This window comes from Bufo bufo, chromosome 6 (assembly GCF_905171765.1).
Source record: "Bufo bufo chromosome 6, aBufBuf1.1, whole genome shotgun sequence".
NCBI lineage: Eukaryota > Metazoa > Chordata > Amphibia > Anura > Bufonidae > Bufo > Bufo bufo.
In genome coordinates, this window is record NC_053394.1 from 361,631,838 (window position 1) to 361,644,669 (window position 12,832).

General features: G+C 45.2%; 1 protein-coding gene across 2 annotated transcripts in view; it reads right to left on the minus strand.

Moving 5' to 3' along the window:
• Window positions 1-584: 584 nt before the first annotated feature.
• CACNA1G (calcium voltage-gated channel subunit alpha1 G) overlaps window positions 585-12,832 on the minus strand; it is a 206,709-nt gene continuing 194,461 nt past the window's right edge. For both annotated transcript variants that reach the window (XM_040435736.1, XM_040435735.1), the window contains 2 exons: window positions 12,485-12,618; window positions 585-1,569 (listed from right to left, as the gene is read on the minus strand). In XM_040435736.1, the coding sequence (XP_040291670.1) occupies window positions 805-1,569; window positions 12,485-12,618 (899 nt within the window). In that variant the 3' untranslated portion in view covers window positions 585-804. The remainder of the gene's footprint in view (window positions 1,570-12,484; window positions 12,619-12,832) is intronic.

Below are 12,832 nucleotides of genomic sequence, written 5' to 3' on the forward strand. Positions count from 1 at the left end.
AAGTGGCTTGGGGTTTCCTAAGCTAGTGCTTCATAGGTTTAGGGCTCACGCACATGAACATATTTTTGGGCCGCACCCAATCTGCATTTTTTAGCAGGTTGGATGTGGACCCATTCACTTCAATGGGGCCGCTAAAGATGCGGACAGCACACCACAAAAAAATAGAACATGTCCTAACACACACAGCCGGTATCCGTGTTTTGCAGACGGCAAAAACGGCAATGACTGTGTGTATGGGCCCTTACAGTGTTTTGGAGATTTTTTTTAGAAAGTGGCCAACTTCTATAATTTTTTACAGCATATAGAGTTGTACTTTGTAAAGGAAACTATTTTCTCTTATTTTTTAAATACTTTACATTTTGTGTTGCTTTTTTGGATACTTTATATAAATGTAGCACGTAAATACTGTATGTTTTGTCTCTATATTTCAGTGTAGTTCTCAGATTGCCAACTAAGAAAATATGTTGCCAACCGGCTTACATTGGATCTGGTATACAAGACTGCATATACAAGACCATATGACGCTTTCAATATAGCTGACACTCTATAGAGTTTATTTCATAAAAATAACATGAGTTCACTAGCTAGAGAAATGTGAAAATCCTTTTTGAAACTGTATTGCTATTTGTCCAAATAGAACATGTGTTCAAGTATTTCCCCAGAGCTGCCAACCTTCAAGTTTTTCCTCTTTTACCCACTGAAGCAGCTCATCATTTTGTAAGAAATGTTCGCACTCAATCAAAAATAGGCATTTTTTTTTTTCTTTTCAATTAAACTGATAGAAAAAAAAATTATCAATAGAAATTAGGATATAGACATCTCTGGAACTAAGGGGTCAACAATTTTCGGGAGGTCCTTTGAATCTAATGAGTACGATTGTCTTTTTAAAGCTTCTGCCTCTAAGCATGAATGTCCTCGAGCCGCGCCGGACGGCATGCACTCCGGGCAGTATGGGATATGTCCGCTCGTATTATGGACTGTTTGGAAGTCTTCTCTTTCATTGAGTATATGGCTAATGAAGCCACAGGAACGGGAAGCTGGATAGTGAGACAGGGTGTTCTCCATTGAACATATTTCAATAGAATGTCTTCTGGCATCTTCAAGCCATGAAGCGGTTTTTTTAAGGGCACCGTGAGCATCCATGCTGTAGAACTTCTTCATGTCTCTTAAAACCACATTGTTGCTGTTTTCCAGTTTTACTTTCTGGCTTAAGGAGTACGCTGCCGAATAAAGTCTTAGAGTCTCGCATGTTTTTAGGCTGAAATGTTTTTTACATTGAGATGTGTTCAACAAATGTGTCCTTTCTTGAGCTCCGCTTGAGTCTTTGCAAGCCTTTCTACTTGCCTGGGAAGCACCTGGACAGTGAACAGTATCATGGCAATGCTGCGTGTAAACACCTTGTTTTTCCTGCTCGCACAAAGTTCTTTCGGGTTTCGTTGGCGTGAGAACGGTTGGCACATTTGTAGGCAGTTGGCAAACTGGTAATGTTATGACATTTTCTGCCGCTTCACCTTGGTCACCCTCCTTGTTATCCAAAAAAATATCGAATGAATCATTCTGGACTGCCTTCTGTAAAAAAAAAAAAAAAAAAAAAATTAACCCCTTAAACAATGGTACAGTGTGTGTACATGAGGAATGCCATTATATGACTTGTATCTGGCATTTTTTTTTTTTAGCAGTTTTCATTTGTGAATATTGAATATCTAGTTTACAGGTTTCTTAGACATGGTGGGTGGAGACTAGCTGCCATCCACTGCACATAGAAAGTAGAGGAGAATCTGCTTCTTGAGCTTCTCTTATTTACTCAGACGTATGCCCCAGGATCATGGAGGACATTACAGAGAGGTACTGACCTGTTATAGTTGTGAATTTAGCACTTGTGTTGTAATATAAATATCCTATATAGCTGTGCAGTCCCGTTAGTGTCTCTCTTTGAGTCCTGTCTCATTTAGCTCCTGCTCACTCCTCCCCTCTCCATAGACCTGTATTGACATGTGTAATATGATTCTCCTGAGGAGCTGCTCTCATCTTGAGACAGAATTCCAAGCAATTAGCAAGAGGGGGGAGCTGATAACATGAGAACTAGACATTTCTCACAGATAAAACATATTACAAAGTTTATTGAAGTCACATGTACTATTGATTTATGTAAAGTTGTGTGAAAGTACAGTTACTCTTTAATCATCAGCAACATTTATAATTTTTTTTTGTGTTTTAGCAGCCCTAGCTTTTTTATTTTTTTCATTGACTTGGCTGTCGGGTGCTTTGCACTATGTGGTAGAAAATGTATTATTTTTTGGGCATGCATATAAATCTTGGTGTAAATTTATTTTTATTTTTTTGCCACAGAAATATAGAATAAGTAATTTGGTAATTTTTTATGTAGTTCATTTTTACACCATATAAACCAATCAATGGATTCTTCAGGTTATTACAGGTGGATACCTAATACAGTCCTGATCAAAAGTTTAAGACCACTTGAAAAATGGCAAAAAATCATATTTAGCATGGCTGGATCTTAACAAGGTTCCAAGTAGAGCTTCAACATGCAACAAGAAGAAATGGGAGTGAGACAAAACATTTTTTGAGCATTCAATTTAATGAAAACAACGAATAAACTGAAACAGGCTGTTTTTCATCTGATCAAAAGTTTAGGACCACAGGCCTTTAAAAGGCCAAATCTGTGCAAAGATGTGGATTCATTGTCATTTTCTGTCAGGTAGTCACACGTTGTGATGGCAAAGGCAAAAAAACTCTCCCTTTTTGAACGTGGTTGGGTTGTTGAACTGCATAAGCAGGGTCTCTCACAGCGCGCCATCGCTGCTGAGGTTGTACGCAGTAAGACAGTCATTTGGAATTTCTTAAATTCTTAAATGATCCTGAGGGTTATGGAACAAAAAAGTCAAGTGGAAGACCCCAAAAAATTTCATCAGCACTGAGCCGGAGGATCCAATTGGCTGTCCGTCAAGACACTGGACGATCCTCGCCCCAAATTAAGGCCCTTACTAGTGCTGACTGCAGCCCCATAACCATCAGACGGCATCTGAGACTGAAGGACTTCAAAAACAAAAAACGTCTTCAAAGACCTCGTCTCCTTGAACGCCACAGAACTGCTCGTTTGGACTTTGCAAGAGAGCACCAAACATAGAACATTCAAAGGTGGAAGAAAGTTTTATTCTCTGATGAGAAAAAATTTAACCTTGATGGTCCTGATGGTTTACAACGTTACTGGCATGACAAGCAGATCCCACCTGAGATGTTTTCTACACGCCACAGTGGAGGGGGCGCCATAATGCTTTGGGGTGCTCTTTCCTTCAGTAGAACAATGAAGCTTCAGGAAGTGCAGGGGAGTCAAACGGCCGCTGGCTATGTCCAGATGTTGCAGAGAGCATTCCTCATGACTGAGGGCCCTCGTCTGTGTGGTAACGACTGGATTTTTCAACAGGACAACGCTACAGTACACAATGTCCGCAGGACAAGGGACTTCTTCCAGGAGAATAACATCACTCTTTTGGCCCATCCTGCTTGTTCCCCTGATCTAAATCCAATAGAGAACCTTTGGGGATGGATGGCAAGGAAAGTTTACAAAAATGGACAACAGTTCCAGACAGTAGATGGCCTTCGTGCGGCCATCTTCACCACTTGGAGAAATGTTCCCACTCACCTCATGGAAACGCTTGCATCAAGCATGCCGAAACAAATTTTTTAAGTGATAAACAATAACGGCGGAGCTACTCATTACTGAGTTCATGTTTGGAGGTTGGATTTCTGTTTTGGGGGGGGGTTTTTTTTTTTTTTTGGAGGTGTGGTCCTAAACTTTTGATCAGCTGAAAAACAGCCTGTTTCCTTTTATTCGTTGTTTTCATTAAATTGAATGCTCAAAAAAATGTTTTGTCTCACTCCCATTTCTTCTTGTTGCATGTTGAACTCTACTTGGAACCTTGTTAAGATCCAGCCATGCTAAATATGATTTTTTGCCATTTTTCAAGTGGTCTTAAACTTTTGATCAGGACTGTATGTGTAGTTGTTTTCATTTTCATTTAATGTATGAGCAATAAAATTTGTATTCTATACTAAATTATTTAGTTTTAAGTTTCTTTTGCAAAATTTTTTATTACATTATTTATAACATTTTTTTTAAATCCCATTATGAGATACTGATACTGTTTTATGACTGTATTTCTAGCTTGAAGCCAATATTAGCGTACTCCTGTGTGCTAATATACTATGTTCTGTGTCTCGGTGACACATGCTGCTGTTAGGGTGACACTAGTGTGCTCCAACCGCAGGATTAGGCTACTTTCACACCTGCGTTAGGTGCGGATCCGTCTGGTATCTGCACAGACGGATCCGCACCTATAATGCAAACGCTTAGATCCATTCAGAATGGATCCGTTTGCATTAGCATGAAAAAAAAAAAAATAATAATTTTTGGGTTTTTTTGTTCATGATAATGCAAACGGATCCGTTTTGACTTTACATTGAAAGTCAATGGGGGACGGATCCGTTTGAAAATTGTGCCATATAGTGTCAACTTCAAACGGATCCGTCCCCATTGACTTACATTGTAAGTCTGGACGGATCCGTTTGCCTCCGCACGGCCAGGCGGACACCCGAACACTGCAAGCTGCGTTCAGGTGTCCGCCTGCTGAGCGGAGCGGAGCGGAGGACAAACGGTGCCAGACTGATGCATTCTGAGCGGATCCGCATCCACTCAGAATGCATTAGGACTGGACGGATCCGTTCGGGGCCGCTTGTGAGAGCCTTCAAACGGAACTCACAAGCGGAGCCCCGAACGCTAGTGTGAAAGTAGCCTTAGGCTGGTATTATGCAGATTATCTGACCAATCATTGGTCAGATGGCCTATTCAGGGCTGCCATCAGAAATTTTGGGGCCCCTTACACAGCTCAAGGCCTGGGCCCCCCCTCCTACCCCGTCCCTTTAGAATCCATCCTGACTCCGCCTCCAGGCCCCCCTCCACCCTCAATTTCAATTTTTTATTTACAACGACAAAGACAGTAAAAAGTGATAATCAGTGATTTCAGTAAGGAATTATTTTTTGACCAAATAGTATGACGCCTGCTACCACTACAAGGTAGACCCTTTAAGCAGGACCCTACACTAACACTAACTACACTACCTGTTATAATCTGCCCAGCAATCTTCCCCTGGCACATTTAAGAAAAAACACCTTAAAAGCACAAGGTTTACTGTTACAGTGTTATGGGGGGGATCTGTGGATGACATACTGTTATGAGGGATCTGTGGATGACACACTGTTATGGGGGATCTGTGGATGACACACTGTTATGGAGGATCTGTGGATGACACACTGTTATGGGGGATCTGTGGATGACACACTGTTATGGGGGATCTGTGGATGACACACTGTTATGGGGGGGATCTGTGGATGACACACTGTTATGGGGGGGATCTGTGGAGGACACTGTTATGGGGGGGATCTGTGGATGACACACTGTTATGGGGGATCTGTGGATGACACACTGTTATGGGGGATCTATGGATGACACACTGTTATGGGGGATCTGTGGATGACACACTGTTATGGGGGGATCTGTGGATGACACACTGTTATGGGGGATCTGTGGATGACACACTGTTATGGGGGATCTGTGGATGACACTTTTATGGGGGATCTGGGGATGACACACTGTTATGGGGGATCTGTGGATGACACACTGTTATGGGGGATCTGTGGATGACACACTGTTATGGGGGATCTGTGGATGACACACTGTTATGGGGGATCTGTGGATGACACTGTTATGGGGGATCTGTGGATGACGCACTGTTATGGGGGATCTGTGGATGACACACTGTTATGGGGGATCTGTGGAGGACACTTTTATGGGGGATCTGTGGATGACGCACTATTATGGAGGATCTGTGGATGACACACTGTTATGGGGGATCTGTGGATGACACACTTTTATGGGGGATCTGTGGATGACACTCAACCACTCTCAAACCCAACTGGTCAAACTTGTTAAAGGGGTTGTCTGCCATTTTAACCCCGGCAGCCCCCCTGACATGAGCATCGAAGCAGTTAATGCTCCGATGCTCTCCTTTGCCCTGCGCTAAATTGCGCAGGGCAAAGGCATTTTTAGGAGTTCCGGTGACGTACCGGGGCTCTCCATGGGGCTGACAGGAACCCCGGTGACGTCACCGGCACTGATGGGCGGGATTTAGCTCTGCCTTAGCCAGTAAAACGGCTAGGGCAGAGCTAAACCCCGCCCCTCAGAGCCGGTGACGTCACCGAACACACTGACAGGCGGAAGTTACCGCCCGGCAGTGTGTTATTGAAAACAAAAATGCCTGTGCCCTGCACGATTTAGCGCGGGGCACGGGAGCGCATTGGACCATGCGATGCTCCGATGCTAGCCTCAGGGGGGCTGTCTGGGTGAAAATAAGGGTATGTCCGGGTTCAGCTCTGAACCTGGACAACCCCTTTAAATAGATCCCAAACAAAATATGCACAATAATAACACCCCCCACCCCGTCCAACACTTAATTAACCCCTTCATGGCCTAAACTTTTTTTCCTAAAGCAGAACACACAGCTAAATGGGGCTGGCAAGGGAGGGGTTAATAACACTAAGTGATGGCGGATCAGGGCCCTGTGGGATAATCCAGAAAACAGCTTTGCATTTTACCCCCGAGCAAAGAGCAGCAAAGTAAGACCGAGGATCCTCCATGGTCCTCCATCACTTATCGTTATTAACCCCTCCCTTGCCAGCCCGCCCAGCCCCTTATGGAAACAAGTCAAGTAATACCCTAAAGGACCTTAATGAATCATTGGGGTGGGGTCCGAGTCCAACAACATGTGTGTGATGGAGGGGCGAGGGCACTAGGGCAGCACAATTCTTCCCACATTTGATTCCAGGGCCAGCGGGCAGTCCATCCCTCCAACTCCCAGCCAGAGGCCAGAACAGAAGTTCCCGCTGCGCAAATCTGAAGGCCGGCGGCGTCACGGCGTGAGACAGCGTCAGGCAGCGTCAGCGTCTGACGTCACCTTCCGCTGCGCAGCTACGTTCCTCTGCGCAGTGGCTCAGAGCCTTTTAAAGGGGAATGCAGCCGGAGCCGAATACCGTCCGCAGGTTAGGTTGTTGGTTGGTAGAAATAATACGGGAATCAGCGGAGCGGGGGCCCGGGCAACGGGGCAAGGAATAATCAATTGCCCCCCTGCTGACAAATGGAAGGGGAAAAAAAATTAAGAATTAAATTGGAACTGGCCGGGCCCCCCGGGGTCTGGGCCCCTTACTGGGGTATCGGCTGTACCCCCATGATGGCGGCCCTGGGCCTATTACATGTCAGATGGCCTATTTCATGTCTGATTTTGCTTGTACCCTCTCATTGTACAGTGCTGTGGAACATGATGGCGCTATATCAATAAAGATTACTATCATTATGGATTACAGTGGACGCCATGTATTACTACATTTTCCCTGAGGTGACCCCTTCAGCTGCAACTTGCTCCCAAAATATAAGCTTATCTTGTTGGGTTTCAAGAGCCAGAATCACATTGATCAGCGGATCACTGGGGTGGGTTTCTTCAGAGATGGGGTTGTCTCGTTGAGACGACCCCTTTAAGATCTGCATTTGTGATCTGTTTCTTATCAGTGGGTGGTATACTGTGCTGCTCTCCTCCATATGCACACAGTCATTAAAGGGGTTTTCCCATCTTAGACTTTCACAGGATAACCCATAAATGTCTGAAAGATGTGTAACACCCCAGAGTGTCTGCTAACATTAATGTCATCTATGCATTTTATTACAGGTCCTCTACATTGTGCATTCCTAATCTGTCTGCAACTGTTATGTTCAAATATAATGTGCCTGGTTCACCAGCAGGTGGCAGAAAATATGGCAGAGCTATCTTAGATAGAGTGGAACCTTCCATTCCATTCTAACCCCCCTCTGGAGAGAAGTGGGCAAGTCTTACTTCCTGCAAGAAGGGTGGGGACAAGTTCTAGTCAGTCTAGTTTATCCGCTGCTAGGGGACAGGTGTCCAGGGGGAACGTCTCTGCTGGATGTGCCCAAGCCAGCCCGAGCACCCTCAGCTCTGCTGGCCATAGAGGCCAAAGCTTATAGCCTCAGGAGCCAGGAGGAAAGTTCTCTGGCCTAATCTAGAGACAGACCATACAAAGAGAAGTGCAACATACAGAAGAAGTGAAGTTATACAGCCAGCATGTCCGTACAGCAGAGCCAGAGAGAAACAGATGTAGCAGAGTCGCGTTTGCCTGCCAGTTTTAATGCTTAAGCCTGCTAGGACCGAGACAAAGTCTGTAAACCGTTTTGGAGAACGTTTATGCAAAGTAAAGCTGCTGTTCAACTACATACAAGGTCTGGACTCAATCTTTACTTCAAATCCCTCAATTATTCCCCTTATTTATTGCTTCTGAGCCAAAGCCTGGGGTCCAGCCGCATCCAGGTAGGAACACCGTGACACACATAGAGAGACATTTTAGGCCGCACTATACCATTTGGCATTCCTACACTTGGGTCGCGCGGCATAGAGGGCCCTAGGGGGAGGCGCCCGTTGCAGAAGTGGCTCACACTTCTGGGGCCCACACCTACTGTATCTCCTAAAATGGGGGCTTCAACGTCCCCTGCCTCGCTGCGAATGGAGAGGTGACTGCGCATGCACGTCAGTTGTGAAAGAAGGGAAATGTACATTTACAGTGGCCATGGGATGGTTTTCAGCGGAGTCTGGTGTCAGACATTCATGGCACATTTACATGATATAGGATTGAAAATTCTTTGATGACCATTTAGGTGCATTTTAATCCGGTGCATACAAAATTCCAGTCTTAATAAATTCCCCCAAGTATAAGCATAGCCATACAGTGCGGTTGTGTCAAGTACCGTATAGGCCGCAGCTGGCTCTTGTTAACTAATGAAGACCACACTAGTTTAGTCAGTCAGCATTGTTAATGGCTGTAAGGCACCTTCAATACCGCATGGCCATTAACAATGCAGACCCACTGAACAGTGCGGTCTTATTCGTTTAATTAGAGCCCGCTGTGGCCCTTTCGGCCACGCAGTTCACAAGCGCAGCACGGCCACATCACAACCATGACACGACCACGGCGTTTGGTCGTACACTAAATCTCCCTCTTCTTTCCCAAGCAAATTTCCAGGGCGTGGGTCCTAGAGGAGGAACATCATTAATAAAACCTAAGGTTTTTTTATTTTATTGGGAGAGCAGTCAGGATGCTACAAATTGAGATCTCTAAATACATGGTGGCACAGAGCCCTGACCTGTGAGCTAAACCATCTCACCCCCAAAAGCTTCAGACCTCCTGTATACTCTCTAGGCTCAGATTCCACAGACACTCCACAACCTTGTGGAAAGCTCCTTCCCAGGAGATGTTCTGGCCACAATAGTGCAACTCCATATTAACACCCTTGGTTCTAGAACTGGATTTCCAAGAAGCTCGTACAGTTGGGATGAAAGGGGTTTATACATGCTTATGACCTTATGATAGAACTGATTGTCTGAGAGAGTTTACCTGAAAATAAGCATCAGAACAATTTGCAGGAACACCTTGATTTTTTGTATCTGGGAAAACTGTGATAACCGTTCATATGAGGAGAGCTGAGCTAGAATCCCAGAAGCAGCCCATGTACAGATCAAGAGTGGTGCAGGTTTGGGAAGAAACTGTCCTTCATGCCGATGCAGTGATCTGAAACACACTGCTTAAAGGGAGTCTTTCACCTAAAATCACCATTATAGAACACTAACATCAGGATCTCCATTACATTCCCCATATTAAAATGCTACCCTCCATATTGCTGTCCATGGCCAATTTTCTCAGAAAAACACTTTTATTCAATATGTTAATCAGCTTCTGAAGGTGCCCAGGGGCAGCGTTCATGCGGCCGTTGCCGAGGCCCCTCGTTGCTTTTCATACGAAACCCCTCCCCTTTCACCCCTCTGGCCCGCCCTAGGTTCTTCTGATTACGTCCTCCTCATAGTGAGAAATCCAGCGCTAGCGCCATTCAACAGATTCGCTGCGCCTGCGCGTGATCAGAAGAACCTAGGGCGGGTCAGAGGGGTGAAAGGGGAGGGGTTTCGTATGAAAAGCGCCGAGGGGCGTCAGCAACGGCCGCATGAACGCTGCCCCTGGGCACCTTCAGAAGCTAATTAACATATTGAATAAAAGTGTTTTTCTGAGAAAATCGGCGATGGACAGCAATATGGAAGGTGGCATTCTAATATGGGGAATGTAATGGAGATCCTGATGTTAGTGTTCTATAATGGTGATTTTAGGTGAAAGACTCCCTTCAATACTGTGATTGTGTTTCATGTAAATTGTGCTTGTATATGAGTTCCAATAAAGTTGCACAGGGAGGAAGAGGTTCTAACAAGCCTCCCAGGGCTGACTCCACCCTGCACACAGTACAGAGAAGAAGGAGAAGAAGGTCAGTGTGTGTGATGTCTGACCTCAGCGGCCATTTTGGAGAGTTATAAAAACTCCATAGTTAGTTCCTTTCCAAAAGGGAAAGATTACAGAACAACCAGGCAACTCAGAGAGGGAGTGAGAATATTGGCAAAGGAAGGTAACTGTCATTTATCAGGCTCTAGTCTCCTTTGCAATAGTTGGAGAGATTCTAAGCTACAAGCTGCCCACCATAACCAAGGACAGAAAGGCCATCTGTCAGAATATAGTATTCCTAGAGAGGATACAGAGGTATATGATTATACAGTACAGCAGACATAGTCCATCCCTCCAGCCTGGAGAAATAAGGGAGAAAGATTGATTTCATAGAAAACTGCTCCTTATGTAACTTCTGGGAACTAATCTGAATCACTGGAAAAGCTGCCTTGCTGTAAATGACTTTTGCATACATTGATGACCATTGGATCAGCTTCAGTAAAGTACTGAGAGTTTGTTAAGAAACTCAGTCTCCTTATTCTACAGCATCTCCTAATAGCACCTAATGGGGCTGGCGTCACGAACCACAAACACAGGGGCCCAGCCGCAAAAGCACCTTAAACACCCATACCATCAAGGCACCTCAACTTCCATCTGGCCGGTTTTCCCTGCAACAGAGTGTGCTCCAGAGGATTTAGTGCTGTCTACCTCATCACTGTACGCCGGCCTAGGGAGGCTCTGCTAACCGTGAGTACAAACTACTACTACTCCCATCGGCCAACCGTAGCCTCACGTGTTGCCCCTGCGGTCCGGTCCGCTGCACCCTCCCTTAAGGCCGCTTTCAGACGAGCGAGTGTCTTCCTCTGGACTCGCAACGCAGCACCCGGGCTAAACTTCCAGCACTGCTAGGGTCGCATAGCATTATGGCGATTTCTGATGCTATGTAACCCTTAGAGGTCTGGAGTGTATTGGATAACACTGACATAATTCTGTCACTGCAATACAATACATTCCAGACCTCTAAGCGTTACATAGCATCATAAATCAATATAATGCTATGCGAATCCGGCAGTGCTGAAAGTTCAGGATGGGAGCTGCTCTGCGAGTCCAGAGGGAGACACTCACTCGTCTGAAAGTGGCCTAAAGCTAACATTAAAGGGGTTGTCCCATTACAAAAACTGATCCCTGATCCACTAGATATGAGTGTCCACACACATGCATGTCCACCGCTTCAATCAACTCTGTAGTACAGGTGCTTAACCATGTCCAGAAGCCCCATACAATTGAATGGATTGACAGCACATGTTTGTCCGCTGCTCCATTCAAATAAGGGAACAGAGGTCCCCATTCTCGTGATTTAAGGGGCTCGTGCTGTCAGATTAGATGTTTAGGGGATAAGTTGTTGTTACTGGAGAACACCTTTAAAGAGAAGATGTCAGCAGGATGAACCCTATTAAACCTGGCATATCAGGTAGGGTGGAGCCTACTGATTAACACAACACATCATTTATTCCTCTACAGTATGTTGCACTGTTCAAAAGAAAAATCGATTCTTTCTGTAATATGCAAGTTAGGCTTTTGGAGCACTAAGGAGTTGACTCAAGCCCTCGGAGCACCAGTTTATCAACACCCTGCTGCTGAAGACACTCCCTCTCGATTGGCAAGGCTAGACATCTGGCACTTATACATGTGCCATCGGTCCAAGTATCGGTGCAAGCATTCTAAACAGCACAGATACCCACTGCACTTGCGCTGATACTTAAACCAATGGCACAGGCACGAGAATGACAGGACCAGGCCAGATGTCTAGCCTTGTCAGTCAAGGGGCAGTGTTTTCAGCAGCAGGGTGTTGATCAACTGGTGCTCCGAGGGCTTCAGCTAGCTGCTCGGTGCTCTAAGATCCTAATTTGCATATTACAAGAAACATAATTTTGCTGAATTGGGGCAGCATAGAGGAATAAATAAGGTATTGTTGGAATCAGCAGGGTCAATCCTACCCGACAGTATCCCTGGTTTACTAGAATGACAGATGCTCTTTGAAGTGTTCCTCCAGTGATCTCTTGGGACATTAAACACTATACATACCTGTCTTCGTAGCATTCTATGTGTAGATGGTGATCGCAGGGGGGCTGTGAGTTTTGGTATCACTAATTCAGACTTGACATCATTTAGCACAGCTTCTTGTAGAAGGCAGCTGCTGTCAACATGAGTGATGGAACCTGCGCAGAAGTCAAAGCAAACAGAGAATTCACATTACTAGACTTATTCCTTATTATTTTTTGCTTAAAGGGATTTTCCGACTCCCGGCACCACCGCCAATCAGCTGTTCGAAGAGGCGCCAGTGCTCCAGTCTCTTTCTAGACCAGTGATGTCACATTCATCCGTCACATGGCCTAGGCAAGTGAATAGGACTGAGCTGCAATACCAAGCACA